The 19,904-nt window shown below is 41.7% G+C and overlaps 1 protein-coding gene across 5 annotated transcripts in view; it reads right to left on the bottom strand.

The window, feature by feature from the left end:
* RASGEF1A (RasGEF domain family member 1A) overlaps positions 1 to 19,904 on the bottom strand; it is a 154,459-nt gene that overhangs the window by 7,487 nt on the left and 127,068 nt on the right. For 2 of the 5 annotated variants that reach the window (XM_088168869.1, XM_014877996.2), the window contains 6 exons: positions 16,871 to 17,050; positions 10,426 to 10,554; positions 4,877 to 5,014; positions 1,294 to 1,515; positions 940 to 1,014; positions 604 to 696 (listed from right to left, as the gene is read on the bottom strand). In XM_088168869.1, coding sequence (XP_088024995.1) covers positions 604 to 696; positions 940 to 1,014; positions 1,294 to 1,515; positions 4,877 to 5,014; positions 10,426 to 10,554; positions 16,871 to 17,050 — 837 coding nt within the window. Of the gene's footprint in view, positions 1 to 603; positions 697 to 939; positions 1,015 to 1,293; positions 1,516 to 4,876; positions 5,015 to 10,425; positions 10,555 to 16,870; positions 17,051 to 18,109; positions 18,232 to 19,263; positions 19,461 to 19,904 lie in introns of those variants that run through there. The other 3 variants (XM_014877998.2, XM_014878000.2, XM_014877999.2) reach the window with 3 other exon arrangements.

The raw sequence follows: 19,904 nt of genomic DNA, 5'->3' as shown, positions 1-19,904 counted from the left end.
AAGAGAACATGAATGCAAAAAAAAAAGTTCCTGGGGCAGTACACCTTCCATTTCTTTGCCTATTATATGACAGAAGTTACCTTAATCTCTAATAAGGTTATTCTCCCTATTTTTTTTAACTTTCTAGTAGTCCACTTTCTTTCCAGACTTTAAAGAAAGCTTATTCTTGATTTTTCTGCAATGAATATTGTATGAATAAAATGAATGAATATAAATTAAAAAATTAATATATCACAGTGCTAATGTTATCTAAATGCAGTGGAAGGACAGCTGTTTATTTGTAAATCTGCATTTAAAGATGAGTATTTTTAAGAATCTTTTGATGTATTTAAAGAAAGATAAATCTGAAAGAGCTCCTAACTCAGTCCATACAAGGTCCATTTCACTGCATGACTAATGGAGCTGCACAAAATTAGAGAATATATGCAAAGTCAAACATAGCCTTGAACTCTTAATCATATGAGCATGCAAATAATTTAATGCTTGAATAATGCTATTATCTTTAATTGCACTGCTAATGTTTAAATCTCATTTAGACCACTGCCTGCCTCTTGTCCTTAAGGCCAGGATCCCTTTGCAATCGTGTTTTCTGTGAGCACCTACCCGACAAATCTCTGTAGCCACCAGCATGCTGAGGCAATTGAACCAATTGTCATAGGCCTCCAAATTATAGGTTTTGGTCACATCACTTCGGCACTGTAAGAGAACAGGTCCTGTGTTAAACCTCTCCTGTATCATGATAAAGTCAAAGTTTACCAAAGGTTAAACTTCCTTTTCATATCTTGACAAAATCTTGTTGCACGTGTTTTAAGGCACAAGCTTTAAGAAGCTTAGAAAATGTCAGTCCTTCTTGCACAGGGTATATACTCAAATTATGGAGTATTATTCTTTACTCTGGTTCATCTATGCTTCTTTTTCCCTCTGTACACCTTTTTGTACCTTGTGATTATCCAGGGAGTCCATGTGGCTGACAATCTGCATCAGATCCTCTGGGTAAATGTTGCTCACCCTTTCCTGTGTTTGGAGAGAGGAGAGATTGTCATTGTACAGACAAACAGCGAGATCTGTTAAAAAAAATCAAAGTTAGGAGAACGTTTTGGTAACTATCTTCCTACAGTGTAGATGTGCAAGGTGCTTTTATCAGTGTACCTAATTGGTCTTGTTCATTACTTGACTTGGTATTTTTTTTATTAAAACACTGGAGGCTTTCAGTGAAGCCATAGCAAAGTTCACATTGATGAGTATAATATTTAGTAAATGGAGAACAGAATCCTCCACCCCAATCAGTCTCACCAGTTCGATGTAGGTCAGCTGCTGGGCCAGGATCAGAGGGTCACAGCACACACTCAGGATGTCCTTTTGAGTTGACTGGGGCTTGGCTTTGAGGATGGTGCCCTTGTCAGTAACAGGCTGACGGAATTTCTCTCTGATTTCCTGATACTGGCTCCGTGCAGAGAGGGCCATCAGGAGATTCTGTGTCATCTGGCTAATGATCTTTTTCACTGTTCCATTTTCCTAAGCAGAAGCGAGAAACAACAATTGCTGAAAACCTTTAGCTATTGCAGACATGGATCACCAGAGAATTTCTGCCTGGGAAAAATAAATGCCTATTATCCATTTTCTTTCATCTTCTCTGAGCTGATCATTCTGTGACAAATGACCTTGTCCTAAATACCCATAACAACTCCATACTGACACTGTTCTGCCTGCCTGCCTTCCCAGCTCTCTTTGCTTGGCTGGCTGGTCTGCTCCTTTGGGTAGTGCCCCATTTCAAAGGCATCCGTGTCAGCAGCTGCAGTGGGCACGTGAAAGGTGCTGGAGCTGCTTGCACAAGGCTTTTTGGAACCTCTGTGCACCAAGTGCCAAAAGCTCTCATTCTGGTCAGGCCCACTGATGAATCCAGTCTGTCTAGCCCAAGCAGAATCCAGGAAATTCACATTATGTCCAGTAATATACCACTAAAATATCCCAACTTAGCTTTGAACAGCTACAGCATCCAAATATTTATATAAGAGCACAATATACATCATGTTCTTGGACAACTAAAATGCCTTTCCTGTTTATCATGTGCAGATTTTAAACGTAATATTTGTAAGGATTCATTGAAAGGTAAAGCCACAGGAACACAAACCATCTGCTCACTGTTTTGACAACCAAGGTGAATTTTTTTTTCTGCCATTGTGTCCTACAGACATTTCTCTGAGATCACCCCCAAAGAGCTTTCCTACTCCTCCATCCTGTCTGCTACTGCTTTAAGTGACTCAGGTTTCTTCTGCTGCTAGGAAAATCAATTCATCCAGACGGTTCTTTTCCTCACAGAATCGTTCTCTTGCTTTCATGCAAATTACTTTTCTTGAAGTTACCCACAAGGTTCACTCCTGCCAGTCAACAGAACACGCTAGACAGAACTGCAATGAGTCTGTGACCATTCAGAGGAGCCACTAATGTGCAGCGATGACTGAAATTATGTAGCAGATGTGAGAGATGACTACCAAATACTTGTATATTGCACGTTATAATTAAGCAATAATGGTGTCAGAATGGTGCTTTACAAGGCAATAATCTGACTCCCAAGTGAAATCAAATGAAAAGCTGAAGGCAGTGTAGCTCATCTTGAGGCTGGATTACTGCTGAACAGCAGCTGTCTGGAGTCATTTCTGATACTGTGCTACAAGTGTTCAGAAATGCCAAGGGAGCCTAGTGGAGGGGACTAAAACAAAGCAGAATTCTCCTCTGTGCTATGCTGAGCTTTCCACTGTGAGTAGTTTGCCTTCAGCCTCTGTGCCTGACTTGCCCACGTGCCTGGGAGGAAGCAGACTTGCTGACAGGATTGCAGAAAATGACACGTGAAGATAGGGGAGAGTATTGCAGATACTACAGAAAAGTGAGGAAAGAAATTCAGACACGAAAATCTATGGGTTACTTAAGCTATTAGGAATTTCTTAGCATCTTAATGCTTTGACAAATGTCCTTAAGAGCTTCAGCAGCTTCCTTTCATTACTAGTTTTACCCTAATTTTCCCTACAACTTTGGAAGTTAAGTCAATGACTGTACAATGATTTGTACTTGTTTGAGTACATTTTTACTAACTTTGGGGTGCAATCCTGGCTGTAGCTTTAGCTATTTGGTATCCTGGTACCACCAGGACAACACCTGACTACTTTGTGCGAGTTCTCAGTTGACTTTCTACCTTATGTATGAAGAATAGTGTCCTAAGGGGATTTGAAAAAGCTTTAAAATACAAAATAAATCCCTAACCTTTACCATCATTCCATGCTGAAGCACAGTATGGGGGGCAATTTGATGTGCTAACAAAAACTTAAGAGTGAGAGCTGCTTTTTGTCAGTGTCCAGTTAGTATTTGGGATGAGGCACAGCTCTTCACTGATGAACCCTGATGGGTAGCCTTGTTAAGGGGGTAAATGAATGGTGCTGTAATTTATGGATCCATCAGATGCCTTGGACACCACAGCACTGAGCCATTCCATGAAGACGGGATTTTCTCAAATGCCAATTATTCATACATAAGAATGGGAAGGAAGGGGATGAGGAAGAAAGAAAGAAAGGGCACAACTTCTTTCTAGTTCAAAATAACAGACAAAATAAATACTAAGATAGAGGTGCTAAATAAAGCCTCTGCCAAGCCCCCTTTCACAAAGCTATCTGCCAACATCCACCCCTTTGCCCTTGTCTCAAAGAGAAGAGAAGGTTATAGTCCTATTTCCTCTTCCCCTCCTCCTGAGGCACTGACGTTCTCATCTAGCACTCACATAAACATCTTTGCTGATGTAACAAAACCGAGGTACTTCCTTCTACGACTTGGTAACACCTCACTCTTTTGTCCTATCCCTGATTCATGGTGCTGTCAAACCTGTTGTTCTTCATTTTCTCTCTACTTGAATCAACAAAAGCACGTAATACAATTGTCTTCCCGGTTCCTCCTAGTTGTTCTCAAAAATATCTTGAAGTTGTGGGTTTAAAAACAATAAGGAACTTCTACTTGTACATAAGTGAGACTTCACATTTGTACAAACACTTTACAACTAATTATCTTGCAGTTCTTGATTATACTCTTTCTGTCTACGTCTGTTAACAGTGACTTTCTCAATGAACAAAAAGTGTAGGCTTTGTGGATGTAGGGAAAGAGCCAAAACTAACAAAAAAAAAAACCCCAACAACCCCCCCGCCTTCCCTGGCCCCTTGCTCCCCCCCAAAAAACTGACAAGCCCTTGTTTTATTCCAATTCATTTTATCTGTTTGCTTTAGAAGGCTTTTTCAAGGCTTAATTTTCTTCACTGGCTAGAAACTCAGAGCTGTTAAGACTGGTGGTGGACTAGCTAGCAGAGCTCAAAGATAACTTGCTTTGTGGAAATACTGTGCTTGTCACCTGAAACACTGCAATAAACCAGCTGCTTTTTATTGTTAGAAGCTGGGAATGAGCTGCTAAATAATAGACACCTTCACCTTGGCCAAGAGTACATGTGATACAACTAGTGGGGTGTGTCTTGCAGAACTTAGACATACCGAGCAGTGACAATGTACAAAGGATGGTATGTAATTAATTATTAAATCCTCTTGAGCCATTATAGTTACTGTTCTTTCTCCTTCTGTACCACAGTCATTTTTCATATTGCCATGACTATTTTCTCTTTTCTTCTTACATGAGGTGATTAGACATAGACAGCTCCTGCTAATGGACCATTAAGTCCATCAGGCAGCCCATGTCCTGTGGTTACCCTGACAACTCAGCAACTGCTGCTGTAGTTCATTTAGAAAATACAGCCTGCAGGAGTGTACAGAACATGGCACAGTTCATGTAACAGTTGACAAATACTGCTTTAGCACTTAACTTTTTTTTTTCCCCCTCCCACCCCTACCTCATCACATTGTGTGATCCTGTGAGCAATCTCCTTCAACTCTTTCATGGATTTTTCATCTTGGAAATCATAGGGGAAAGTTTCAGTCCATTCCTTCAGGAGCTGAATGATTTTGGCAGCGAAGGATTTTAGTTTTGCCTAGAAAGAAACAAAGAGTTGATTACTGACTGTAGACCTGTCTGACTGCAGATTAAATTGGCTGATAAATGTTCACAGAAATCTAGACACCCTTGAAAATACTTTGCATTAATAGAAGGTGATGGGGACAAGAAAAAGAACATATTTAACTGTGCACTAGATTCCTAAATAGTATCATTTAGCCTCCTTTCATGATAGCTTGATGTCTCTTACCAAACACTTTGAAGATATTGTCAAGGTTAGTTGTATAAACCAAGAAGATGACAGAACAGTTCAAGTGACTTATTTAACTGAAGTCCATGGGATTTAAGCTGATTTTTGCCATCTGAGGCAGCAGTATTGTAGTGTTTGAATTCAAATGTGTACACACAGCAGACTTCTACCAACAGTCTTCCATGAGAAACATTCACAAAGACATTTCTGTTCTATAGCATTTATCAGACCATCCAGCCTGAGCTGTATATTAAATAAATGAATGACAGGAAAGACGTGTATGTTCTCTCCATGATGTCTAAATCAAAACAGACTTTGACAATAAAGGTATTGGCTTTTATTCAAAAAGTTACCAACCACAGAAAGGGCAGGGAGAGTGTTTTCATATTTCTTTTTTTTTGTTACCTGTGAATCTTCTAAGGCTTTTCATGAGTTAGACCTGAATTGGGTACCAATTACTCCCCTCTCTGCATCAATGGACAGCAGCATCAGTGCATCCAAGGGAGCAGTCTTGTAAAATTGGGAATGTGAGTGCTAAGAACACTTGTAATGCACAAGAAGAATCAACCCTTAATTCAGGTTATGTTTATCCTCCTACCCAACTTGTGATGCACTGAGGAAGAAAAGGAAGCTTTGTTTGTGTTCCCTCCCCACTTGTGTAAGTGCAGAGGTCCCTGCAGGCAGCAGTTCCCCCTGCCCAGGCACAGCACAGCCCTTCCCTCCCCTCCCTGTGCTGCCTCTTGGGGGGCAGGAGGGCACTGAGCATGGCAGTGTCACCACAGGAAACTGGTGTAAGACAGAGGGAGAATGTCTCCAAATACTGGTAGCAGCTCCTGTCAAAACAGCATCTCATCGTGGTACATCCCAGTTTATTTAATCAAAACCAAAGGTCAACGAGATTAAGCTGGTTTTGTTTTGCCTTTTTAAAGTATCTCACCATTATATAGTCAATGAGACCATCAATAATCATTGATAAGAACTTTGAAGTTAAACCATGCACCCTTGAATCCTCAATCTGACAATTAGCCAGTGCCTCCTTGTAAGTCTAGAGGGAATTTTCTTGTGTTGTTTTTTTAAGACCTGCTATCTGCTAGCATGCATTTCCTACCTGTTTTTATTGACAGCATTTAATTGATGCTGTTAATGAGCTAAATTCAGAATAGCTGCATAGGGAGGAAAAAATAAAACATCACCATTCTTTTTGCCAGCAGTGGGTATTCCTGCAAAGCAGTGTCTGTCAGTGCCCCTTGTATGGAGCTTCAAGCTGTTTCTCAACAGTGTGGGACAGAGTTCCAGATTATAGCTGCCTGTCCTCCAAACTCCCACTGTCATCTGCCTTGGGGAAAAGACAATTTATTTATGTGCTAGGAAATGCATGAAGCCTGACATTATTAAAAGAATAATCTGTAGGTGGTGATGGACAATTAATTAGCCAGGGAGTGCAGTTCCATTCAATTAAAGTTAACAGGTATATGTACCTACTCAACTTTTGTTTACCAAAAGCTGCTACAAAACAGTTTTTTAGTATTAATCATCATGACTATCCTTTCTTTTTAATTACTAGAACTGAAAAAGGAGTGATGAGGGCAGAAAGGCTTCAAAATCCCACCTTAGGCCATGGCAAGCACCTCCATATGAACACTCAGTTCATAAAGGATTTATGGGTTGTCCAGACTGACCCCAGCAGCTGAAGAGTCTTAATCAGTCATAGTGATGCTTTTTTAATGCTGGTGTGTGTGTGTAAGATATCTCCTTAAAGACCAGGAGCCCACTGAAGACTTAGCATTAGCTGTCATGATTTGAAGTAGGTGCAGCATAACACCAGGCCATATTTCATCAGATGTTTTAGGCACTGATATAGAAGGAAAAGGTTTGAAGGTGGAAAATGAAGCTTTGTGCTTGTAGTACTCAGCCAAATTATATTCCATATATAGCTTAAAACACAGTGATTTATGAACACTAACTTCCTATGTCTTGTCTATTTTTGAGTTATGGTTTGCCTTCTTGGTATGGCAAACCAGGCATCTTGCAAGACAAACTGCAAACTGTATCAGTCTTCAGGTTTAAAAAAGCTTAATGTTTCATCAGATGCTTTTCAACACCCGTGAAAATAAGGTGCACACTTTCTGAGAACAATGCTAAAAGACCTCAGTGCAGTAGAACATGGGATTTCTGTTTGCTGTGCACTCTGATGAAGCCCAAAGCAGCGTGACAGGCTTGGTGCACGTGGGCACCCAGATGGAAATCTCACAGATCTGTGGGTAGCAGCACAGTTTCCTCTCTGTCATGGTTGCAATAAGCCTACCAACCTACTTTCCTCCAGTCCTGCTCCAGACATGAGCCTCCCCTTGTGAGGCCTGACAGAGTTCTCTGGAGTCCATGGGAATACTTCTCCCCTAAATATGTCTTTGAGAAGAAAAATAACTCTTAAGTGTTCGGTGGATTGACCCCGTTCTGCATGAGACAAGACAGGACTGAAAAACAACTCCTAGTTAGAAAGGAGGGCAGTAACAGTACTGTGCTTGTAGGAAAGATTTAATGGCAATGACCTGGTTATGAGGATTTTTTCATTTTTTGGTTTTAAAAAGGAGGACTTACTGGCAGAAACCTCAGGGGAAATAGTAATTTTTGAAGGGAGTTATATATTCCAAGACAGGCAAAAACAAACTTAATAGAAATTAACTTCTATGTTCTCTTTTTAATTTCTTACTTCTTTAACTTCAGATATATAAAATACTCAGGCTGCAGAAAAAAATGTACCACAGGTGTAACAACAAGTTTTTTTTCCATTCAGTAATACTGCACAAGTGACTTTTCCCTGATAATCTTGTTTGAGACTTTCCAATCTCTAATGCACTTATGGAGAGTTAAATTTTTTCCTTTATGGTCAGTCTTAACTACTGACTTGTATGTTATAATTGATGTCTTAAACTGTGAAATTCTTGCTTTGTATGAGTAGTTAAAAGGACTCTAAGCAGACACCCCAGAGTGTTTTTCTTTTCAATCTGCTTTTTTCTGGGTTGTATTTATTGTAGAACTCTTTGGCTAGCTAGTAATGTCAAAACCAACAGAATGATAAGTATTGTGGTGTATAACCTCAAAACCTGGTTTCTTGCCACTTTTTCAGCTCACATGCTATCCAGGCACCAAGCTGCCCAGCTTGTCTTAAGGGATTTGCATAAGCAAACTCTGCTTTAACTGCTTTTGTCAGCTATTTCCTGCTATGCAGCCACTTAATTAGAAGGTGCTGGTAGCTGATGATACCTTAATGGATTATGACTGTGAGTACTTGAGAGTATCTTGAGTGAAGAGTTTGTATGCTGTATGTGAAATGAGATTATATTTGTTGCCACGTAGAAAAACAAATGTTTGCAAATGCTGCCAAACTGTGTGGCCAAACTATTCTGTAAAACATGCAGGTGCTTGCAGTAGAGGGCAGTAAAGTAGTAATTTGAGAGGAATGTCAGAAGTTCATGTAGTGTTTTCCAAGAAGTTTGTGTTTAGAAGGCAGGAAAAATTCACAGCTTACATGAAGGAGGTAGGATGGGATCAAGGGCATAAAAGAGCAATCAGAAAAGCATGTAAATTAAAGCCACCTCCCAGAAGTGTTTCACTGTCACCCTGCTGTTTGTGGTTTTCCTGTAGACCCATATCCAAGGTGCCAGCAGCAGGTGTAAGAGGTGTGGGTGTTTGGAACATGAGCTGTTCTGTTTGACATTAGGATGTAAAGCTATTTCATTTCTATTAGGAAGCCGTGACTTTTAAACACGTCTGCTGAGAAGCCACACTAACACTACTTTACAATTAGCATTGTATCCCTAAACAGCCAGCTGCTTTAGTCCCCAGAGATGGCTTTCATTTGAAAATCTCTCAAGTGCATTGTTATTCACAAAAGTTTCATCTTATATCCCATTCATTTTAAATCCAAGTATTTCACAGCTGTATTTGGACACTTTCTACCCACTGCAGTCTTCCCCTACAGACATCTACAGCTCAGATGGACTCATTCCATATTTCAGACAGTCCTGGCATCTTTTAGAGGTTCCCATCTCTCTTGTTTAGTTACATGTTGCTGAGGAGCCATTACAACTTACAGAGCAGAGTTTTGCTCAGTCACAAATTAAGTTTGGCAGTGATGTTAGGGACAATTATCACCTCTGAGTACAAAACTGGATGCAGTGGCTCTGGCACCTTATGACCCTGACCCTTGGTTTCCCCAGCACCTACAGGATGAGCTATGCAGTTATTTGGAGACTAGATCAGAGGACTGACCTGGATGAAAGTCATTTTGCTCCATGGTTAGTTTGTCCTGTGGAGCAATTTTGTGACATTAATAAGAGGATGCACATCAGGAATAGTATGGGAGAAAAAGCCCTTAGGTCAGTATTGCTGTCAAAAACTCTTTATTGACAAACCAGAGTTGCCTTTTGTGCTCCTCAGTCAGAGTGCTGATACACCAAGGAGAAAACAAAACGGGACTGTTCATGTGCTGAAAATGAGGAATGTGAGCATGTAATGTCTCATCAGAGAAGAAAGGTTCCAAAATGTGCCCAGGATCTGAACAATTTAAATACTTGTTGGTACTATCCTGTTTCTGTCACTCTTATCTGCTGCCCCATTTGGACTTTTCTGGAACTTCAATTTCAGTCAAAAGTCTTCCAATACACACTTTACAAATGGTGACACTTAGATGGATGTAAGTTTGGTTTAACTGATTGCAATAAAACATGTCAGTGCAGGTTACCATTTTAAATAAGTGCATCTCTTAATTTTTGTGAGAGGTAACTTTCTGATTTACTGTTATACGAGTTGAAACACCCCAACAATAACTTGCAGCACTGTAAAAGGATGGTGAGGTTGACTGGAGAAAGCGATTTTCTTGAATCTGGTTTCCTAACTTGGTGAAAGCTCAGAAGTGCAAACCAGCTTGGGGGGGCAGGTTTCATGGCAGACACACACTGCTGCAGTGCACTGCTCCACTGAGCTGCAGCTGACTGGTAAGGCAGGACATAACCTCCAGCAAATGAAAGAAAGATATTTCCAAGAAAAAGACCCAAACACAAGTGCATCCAGCAACAAATGCCAATTACAATTTCATATTATTCTTTATCAGTCTATTTAGCTTTACAGTGAGAAGGAGAGAGTGGAAAGTAAATGCCAGCAGCACAAGTAACTGAGGGACATAATGGTTCATTTACCTTTTCTGCCTCAGTCCCTGTTTCCAGCTGCTGCTTCTGTTTAATGCAGATCTGTCCCACTTTAGCCAGGAGCTCGTGTGGGTGAATGAAGACTCGTGAGCTCAGTAGGAAAGTGAAGATGTAAGTTCTCTGTGGAAGGAGAAAAAAAATAAAAACAAGAAGTTGAAAAGTTTTAGCAAAACTAATGTGTCTTCCTTGGAAAAACTAATCTGTAAACTATGAATGTAACTTCATTTAAAATTTTTATAATTCTTCCTGTCTCCAGAGAAATGTTGGTATTTTCTAGTTCTGTTGGAAGGAAATGCTATAGGCTTCAAGGCTGTTAACTGTGGGGTTTTCCAATTATCAAATGATTTTCCTTTTAAAATGTCAGACTCAGTGTGCCTAATTAGTCATCGCTTACCAAAGCCACAAATGAAATATGTCTAAAGTAGGGTGCTATGACTCTTAAACACCACTATTTAATGCTGCTTTGTTTCTTTAAGAGTGATTGTTTTTCACTGTCCTGCAGGAAACTGCTTCATGTGTATTCCAAACCACAGCTGTAATTTCTTCATGTATGGGGATTTTTCATTCCTTTCCACAATCACTGACAAAAGTTTTCACTTAGTTTGGGGGCACAGGACAACAATTTCGTTTAAAGCTTGACTTTCTTTATTTGGGGCTTGTTTCAGAGTCTTTTGGATATGAATACTGCTAATAAATACCAACAATGATGATGTCTCATTAGAAATAGCTTCTCTATTTGTAATTTAAAAGCTGTGATGCACTGTATGGTGCTCTGGATGTGTATCCATTGTATCATATTCTGGATAGTTTAATTGAAGTGAGGGTGCTTTTTTTGTCCTGGTCTTGGTCCAGTGTTTGAAGCTGGGCCTCTGTACTGGACTGTAATTGCCTGACTAATGACAGTAGCACCTTGTAAGAACTTCTATTTTCCCCTTAGGCTTTCTGGTGAAATTCAGAGTTGGGAAATTATGGGGGATCTCCTTGACATTGCATTTCAATTAACCTTTGTTATCTTTGACATGTGCACTGTTACTTTGACCATGTTTCAGTAATGTGATTTTGGAGGACACAGCCAAGTGCATTTAAATAGTCAATGTGAGCTTGTACTCCCTTGGGCTGGGCAGGTAAATTAAGACAGCTAAAATCTTAGGACCAGTTGTCTAAAATATGGTGTCTCTACTATCAGCTATCAAACTCTGCTGCTTGCAGTCTCTAAAACAAGCTTATAATCAAACAGGAATGGTGTCTTTATGACCCCAAAGAGGTTATGCGGCTTCTCGCTCTAATCAGAGTAAAATGTGCTATTAATGAAAAATGTTTTTACTTCTCTAGTACTCAGTGTGCCCTGTAATACAGATTTAGCATTAACCAGCAAATATCAGGGAAAAAGGAAATTTTTTAAAACAAAATAAATAACACTAATCAAAAGTCAGAATTCTGGGAGTGAGTGAAAAGTATAATAGATTAAAAACATATATCTAAACATAGAACTCTGTCCTGAGCTTCTGAAGGAAGCTAATGAAAGTACAGAATGGAGTATGATTCAGCAGAGGCATTTAAAATGCTCATTCTGATTTGAAGATCTTATTAGTTCTGGGATTCATGTATTACATTAGGAACAGCATTAATTCTGTACAATCAAAACCAGAGTTCAGTTGTAGTCTTTGCCTTGTTTGCTGTTCATGAATGGAGGAAGGGAGGAGGTGAAGGGCTACCTGAATGGGCAGTTTAGGTCAGGTTCCTGAGTGCTTCCACTGATGCCTACAGAAGATGCCCTGTGGGTCCTTCTCACAGTTGAGCTCTTGGTGACTTTGAGCAGGTGGGCAGAGCAGTGACAGGACACTGACAGCAAGGTGTCCCCCCTTAATGGCACAGTTGCAAACATCCCCTACAAGTGTATGTCTGGAAATCTAAGAAATTAGGCTTCTGTTTGATATTTCATGTCTCTCCAGAACTTCAGATTTATTTTTACATTTACAGTGACAAAAACTTGAAGATCATCAATTCTATAAAAATCTGTGGTAGTGTACATGATGTGTAATGGGCACTAAAATTAGGCTCAAAAGCTAACCTGATTCACATAAGGGGACTTGGTTGTGTTAGGGAACAACATACCAGACCTTCTATTCCTGTGTGTACAAGAATGATTCCTAAACTGACATGTTCCCTACTCAGAATGAAAGAACTGTGTTGGGTTGTGAGATCTGGGGTGTGGCTTTTTTGTCTTTAACTATGCCTAATTATCCTCTGTCACACTTTCTACCTATCTGATGTGTTAATTGCTATCACTGTTGTCCCTGACACAACTGTAAGTCTGGACTATGTGGAACAGCTGTTGGGTGTGTCAGCTGTCACTGGGTTGTGTGAAATTTTTTGTGCTGAAGACTTGAAGCAGCCCTCTCTTCTTACTGTATTTTGCATTTGAGAGATGAGATGGGTGGGGAGGGGGAAAAAAAGGATTTGACACTTTGATTCCTTCCCCCATTGTTGCTTTGGGAGTTGAGGGCTGTCTGAAAGATGTCTGTATGTATCAGGACCAGGGAACCACTACTTTAGCCACAGTGCCCTGGCAGTGACCTTTGCTCTGATAAGCTGGAACACATTCTTTCAAGCAAAGATGTAATTTTGTTTCTCACAGTAATTCTAGAGTTGGTCTCCTTGGTAGAAGCCTGTGTGATGTGGCACAGTGTTTATCCAGAGTGACTCTGAGAAAGGGCCACTCACAGCATCATTCCCCTGCTGTCACACAGCAAGAAAAGTGTGACACGGAGGACCTGTGCTTTTATTTGGTTTCTTTGATAACGTTTTATGGGATGTTCATAAAAGTTTTGAACTAGCAAGATGCAGGAAGATACAGGCCATGACAGTGTGTACTCTCCATTTCAGGCTTGCTGATGTGTCTCTGTAATCAGTAATAGCTGTACTGGACCCATGCAATGCTTTTTCAGAGAACATCAAACTTTTAGGTTTTAGAAGTAAATTATCATTCCTTCTGGAATCCATCTGCTATATTTTTATTCCATTTTTTAAAGTAATTTAACTGGAATTAGGTTCATTACTTTGGGAAACAAAATTGTTCCACTGTGGTCAATCAAGATGTGCTGGTTTGCACTATGGTGGTATCAAGTTGAGGGCTTTTTTTTATACCTTTATTACTGACACAGACAAGGACTACAATTAAGAATCAAATTAAAAATGACAGCAGCACTGACCCCCCCCCCCCCCCCCCCCCGCATTTCCTTGCCTCTCTGCTAGTAGCCACTCCTTATCCAATAAAGAAATTTCAGACTGAACTAAGCCATGCATTTCAGCTTAATGGTATGTCTCAAGGGAACACAGTTGTTCTGGATAGTAAAGATTTCACACTTTCATAATGACTTTCATAATGTCATATGCCTTACCTAGATCAAGGATTTATGTGATTTGCTGCATCTGCACTACTGTACACAGGCTAAATGCTATAACAGTGTAAAAACCTAGAGACTCTCAGGTAGTCCTCGAGTCATGAAGAGGATGGTTTGGAGAAGGAAATTTAGTTCTGAAGCTAGTTAGTTTGATAAAGAGTGATTAAAAAATGCTTCCATGAGCTATAAGAGTGAAAGTTAAGCTCCATTTATCCTAAAAGTGACAGGTATTTGGGAGGAGAGGAAAAAATAAAAATCCTTTCTGCACTTGGAAGAACGTAAGTAGACACAAAAGGGACTTGTGCTTTGCAAGAGAATAAGAAGCCAGATTCCTTTAGTGCCTAAAGTTGTTGCTAAGAGATGAGCTGAATTATATTAAAAAAAAAAAAAAAAGTGTGAGTGCACAAGACTAAAGAATGAATTGTTACTCTCTGACCCAAGAATGCACTGATGACTTCTCGAGGAAGAGAAAAAAATAAAATTTCTCTGTGTGCACTCACTGCTCATTCTGGAACTTTGTGTTTGTGAAATATTTTCTTCAAATATTTTCTTGCTTGGGCACAAGGGTTGCAGACTGGTACATTCCATTCCTAACCTCCTGAACTCCTCTGTCTCATGAGTATACATTTCCCTATGTGCAGAGCAAGTCCCTGCACACAAACAAGACTCTAAAGAGCAGCACACTAATGCAGGCGCTTATCTTTCCTGTCCTCCCTCGCCTGTCTCGTGCTCTGCCAGCATGGCAAACACATTTTTGTTCTGCCTCTGTAGCCAGCACAGAAGGATACTGTGTGTTTGCTCTCTCCCCCACTCCCTTTCTGTCTGTCCAGAAGGTTACTGTGAGCATAAGCTCAGTGTGCACACAGTGCCCTCTCAGCACTGTGTTCAAATGTAGCGATCAGAAAACTGGGATGTGTACTGCAACTTACAACTGTGTCACTCTGAAACCACGGTAACCTCTGCACCAATACTGCCACTAGCTTCTCTTGGTGAGAATTAACTGGTAATGCCTTGCTGCCTTTCTTTGGGTGAGTAGCCACAGACATAAGACTAAGAAGTTTTGATACTTCTCTCTTGAATATACAGGACTGGCTACTCTTCTGACAGGATATCAGCCTAAATGTTTACCACTAACCCTCTGTGGCAACTCCCCTAAAACCACAAATGAGCATGAAATGAAATATAAACATGTAACTGAAGGGAAATAGAAAACCTGGGTTTGAAGATGACTCAAATGCAGCTTCTGTTTTATGCTGTTCAGAGCTTATTTATCTGCTGGTTTTATAGTTAATCCTTTCAACTAAATTAGTTGATCTGGTTTAACTAAAGGTATGTGTTGTGCTGTAGAGGAGATGAATTTGTTTTAATGCTGTTGTCCATCTCTCTTTCCTTGGAGTTACCCTTGACTGCTTCTGTTGGAGTTCAGCTGTGAGCTTGCTGTCTATTTAAGCTGCAGCTTGCAGGGTGGGGTCCATGGCTGGTTTGTAATGCACTCTTGTGTGGGAATGAAGGGATAGTGATAGCACCGTGGAAACTTGCAGCATTCCAAAGTAAGTTGTAGACCCCTTAAGTAATACTCACTTTATGGAACCATTTTTAGAGTAGCTGTGTTATAAATAGATTTTATGTTACAGGGCACAATAAGGGATGTGCATTAGCAGCTACTTTAAAAACTTAGCTACATTCCCCAAATCCAAACAACCATATTGCAGTGTCACACAAAAGACAAGGAATGGACTCCTTGGATTAGCCTAAAGCTATTCATTCCACTGTTATACCACACCAGCTCTACCCACTGCTTCCTTCTGTGCATCTGCTCTACAATATGTATTTGGGGGTGTGGAATGGAGATTTAATGTCTAACAATGGTTATTTCTCTGAGTCTTAGAAAGGATTTGGTACTGGCAGCACAATTGTATGTTAGCCATATTTAAATATAAGGTTTAGGATTACTTTGGAACTGGAATAGTCAACCATGCTGGCTTTGCTTTTTTAATCCTATACTGATGATTGATGGCAATTCTGCACATTCCCACTGAACTCTCACATGGAGAGTCCCTTTTCTGTGGATGATGATTGTGAGGATGTGTGGTGTTATATGTGGGACTTTAGAGGGATTTTATTGTGATTTAACTGAGATCACAATAGTGTTCCACACAAATTAGACTGAGAAACATACGAGACATGGCCCTCTAAAATAAACATTAAGTTTGACATACAAGTTAATAGTGATTGCAGTTTCCTGCTTCTTTGTTAGTTTTTCAGTTCTGGGATGCTTCTGTCATAGCTACTGCTTTTTCAGAGCTCAAATAGAACATAAATTATATAGACTCTGATCTTTCACCACTTGTTTCAATAGTATCTTTCATTAATGGGCACAAAGAGTAATTTTAAGTGATAAAGTGATATAATATGCTAAGTTCAGATTCTTACTGCATACTCTAGAGTTATATTTAGGTAGTATTCACTTTGAGGACTGTACTGGGGATGTTCAACCAGTTGCAAAATCATTTTCAGGCTCGAGAACATACATTATAACAGCACTGGCCCATTAAAATGTCTTTAGAAAGAGAGTATTTTAATTAAAATCTATTTTGGGTTGTGATTTTTTTTTTCTGATGGCCTAACTAGGATATAGGTAGAAAATTAAGGAGAAAAAATACTAGATCTGTTTTCAGGTCTGCTTCCCTAGGTAAGAGCTGGTTAGTAGTTAATCTTAGCTGCATTAGAGCTAAAGCAGCTTAGAAGTATGAAAATTCTGTGGCTAATGCTGCTTTTAATTGGTTCTTAAGGCACCCATTTGAGTTCAAGATGGCTTTATCTTTCTAACAAGTGCTTTCATTTAGAAACAGAATATTCCTATTGAGAAACACCTTTAGTGAATGAATATTGCCAGTAAAATAAATGCATCTTTAGCCTATATATCAATCTTGAATCAGACAGAGGTATAATTTAATGAGAGAGCACCAATCCAAATACTAATGTAGTAAAACCATAGGAAGTAAGAAAAAAACCTTTTGGTGGCTACTTACATCTGGGTAATAGTCCATGGTGGGCACCAGGCGCTCAATCAAGGCCTCCAGTGATCCAGAAACAAGGTTCCCATCCTGATAAACAGGGTCCACACATCTCTCTCCCATGTCTGGCTGCACTTGCCCACTACAACTGGAACCAAGCATGCTGGAAAATATTGGCGTCTGGGGCATAGTTTCCTGCAGAAGTGGCAAAGAAAGGGAGAGAGGGTTAAGCTTTCTGCCAGGATGTCTCATGTGTGGGTTTTACAGAAGCATACATTAAACACAATTACATATTTGACTGAAGGCAGCCTCAGCATTCAAGCTGAGTTCTGAATTCAAGCAGTCACACATCTGCAAGCTGGCTTTGGCATTTGAAATACACTTTAAACTATAGCTCTAAGGCTGTAGATGCACGAGCTGTAAGAATTTTCCTCACTGCACTTGATTTCTTCCTTCTTCCCAGTTTTCCCCCCGTTCTTTATGTATAAAACTAGGCAGAGATGAGAATACAGAATGCTTTCTGAATTTTCAAGATACTGAAGTGGTGCCTTACTGAGCAAACAAACAAATACTAAGCCTTAATGTTCCCATTTTTACTCATTTTGAAGTCAGATCTTTGGCCAAAATACTTCACTTGTGATGATAAATCCTTCACCACTTCTATAGCTAAATATAATCCAGGTCTCAGCACAAGTGCATCTTCTGCATGTAGATATCACTGGAAACAGCAGGAGATATCCTGTCTGATGAAAACTGCTTTTTTTTTCTTTTTTTAACATGTACATGAAACCAGGAGCTGGGTGCAAACTGACATATACTGTAATATACAAGTCTAATTTAAACAGTCTCTTCGGCGATCTTTGCTTAGGATACAAACCTGTTGTCGCAACACAAAAACCACACGAAGGTTTAGGGTTTGCCCCTCCCTTCCCCTGGCCACAGCTGTATCAGTGTACCGAAGGCTTTGAGTAAACTGCAGGGGGTTTCTTGTTTGTTTTAAATTGGCTACAGCTTACATCTATGCAGAAGGCTAAACAAAACATCCTGCTACTGTATGTAAAGGCTGAAAATGCTACTCAGCATCAAAACAGTTCCCCCTGGCTGCTGAAATAGTCGAGAGTGTTTGGGAGATCAAGTGCAAAGAAGGCAGCGTTAACTCTTGAGCTGCTGTCTCACTGTCTCTGAAAGAGACAAGATATTGACGTAGATGAAAAGCACTTATGTAGATGAAAAGGATTAGGCCATTATCGGTACCTTTAACCTGACAGCTGTTTCTAACTGCGCTCATCTCTTGCACTTCTGTCTTCTCCTGAGCGATTTTTTAACGCAAGGCACATTTTTCCTCTCAAACTCTCCGAAGTCAATCATTCATGTTTACAACTGGAATACAGAACATTTTTCTCTTCTTAGGTGCTGATAAATGCTAGGTACGTTATGAGGGAAAAAATACCAGTATTAACAGAACTTGTTTATCAAAGTGACAGATTTACTTATGTGTGAAGCCGATAAGTAGAACTGTTTCACGGCTTTTACTAAAAGACCATTGCGTACATGTGATAAGAGATACACAGAAGTGTAATTCCCTGTAAGTTAAATAAAGTAGCTGTTTAATAGCAACCAGGGAGACCTCCATGAGGAATGGAGTTCAGTTTTAGAAGTTCAGGACACAGAATCCAATAAAATGGAAAATGCAGGAGCTAATATCATATCAAAAGAAATGAAAAATGACAGTTCTGCACAACAGTGCATTGAGGTTACTCAGTATTTTACAGATTTATCTGTTAGGCCCGAGCTTTGCAGTCCATAACAGAGAAACGGCTGAAGCACACGCTGGAGCTAACGGCTTTGCTATCTGTACTATGTAACTCGCCAGTAATTTGCTTTTTTCCCTTTTAAGGTCCACAGCCATACAGCCCCAAGCTGCTTCTCAGGATGGTCTAGCTGTGATGAGCACTTCTGGCGAACAACTTGAAGTTGCACGGGGCTTTTAAGCGGAACTAACCATCAAACAAATCCCCCCTGAAACGATGCTTTAGCGGGACACGTACCCCGCTTTTGCCATCAAGCCTTTTAAACTCCTTAAGGCGCTCACTGTCGCATCAGTTTGGTTTCCAAAGCCCCCTCTGGGGCTCAGCCTGTACCGCTCCCCGCCGCCCCGGCTCTCCCACCGGGGCCGGCTGCCGCATCCCGCGGTGCCCCCCGCTGCCTGCCGGCTGTCCCCGCGGGAGGGCACGGCCGGGCCGCGCTCTGCCGCTGTCACACCGCGATCCTGGGGCGCTGCCCGAGCCCTCAGCCCCGCTGCTGGTGCGGGCAGCGCTGCGGCACAGCCCCGGCAGCACCTGCCGCCCGCTCGCCCCGGTCAGCGGGGCGCTGGCTCCGCCGCAGGGACAGCTCCGCGCCAAACCCACCCGTGCCTTCCACGCGTACGGAGGATCCCGCTCGGCGGCACCCCGGCGCTCCGTCCCCCCGAGCCCGCGGGCGGGGCGGCTCCGGTAGCGGCGGCCCCGGCGCGGCGCTTACCCTCATCTTCCTGGGCGCCGCGCTCCGCCGGCGGCGCGGGCACCGGGCCCGCGGCTCTGACAGCTCGGCCGCCGCCGCTCCCGCCGCGCCTGACGTCACGGCCGCCGCGGCGCCCCGTTGGCTGAGCGGCGGCGGGGCCCGTTCAAACGGGGCCGCGCGGGGAGGGCGCGCCCGGCCGGGGGCTCCCGCGGGGGGACCTCTCCCTCTGCGAGCGTCTGATCTTTCCGCTTGGGGCTGGCTGGGCTGGGTGGCTGTTCCCCTCCGCTCTTTTTTGCTGGGGTGTTTGTTTTGCCTCTTTTCCGTGTTTTTCCCCCCAAATACACGCTCTGCAGCCCCCAGCCCGCCCGCCTTCGCGCGGGTCCCTGCGCGCTGCCCCTCGTGTGCCGGTGCGCCGGGAGCGCTCCCGGGACGGCACGGCCCGGACGCGCTGCTCCGGAACCGCGGCCGCCCAGCCCTGCCCGCTGATAATTGTTTTCATTCTTCTCTCGGTCCGAGTTGTTCCTCTGCTTTAGTTGCCCGAGCCAGTTAT

This window comes from Sturnus vulgaris, chromosome 8 (genome assembly GCF_052056855.1).
Source record: "Sturnus vulgaris isolate bStuVul1 chromosome 8, bStuVul1.hap1, whole genome shotgun sequence".
Lineage (NCBI taxonomy): Eukaryota > Metazoa > Chordata > Aves > Passeriformes > Sturnidae > Sturnus > Sturnus vulgaris.
Note: the sequence above shows the minus strand (reverse complement) of the source record. Positions and strands in the feature narration are given on the sequence as shown.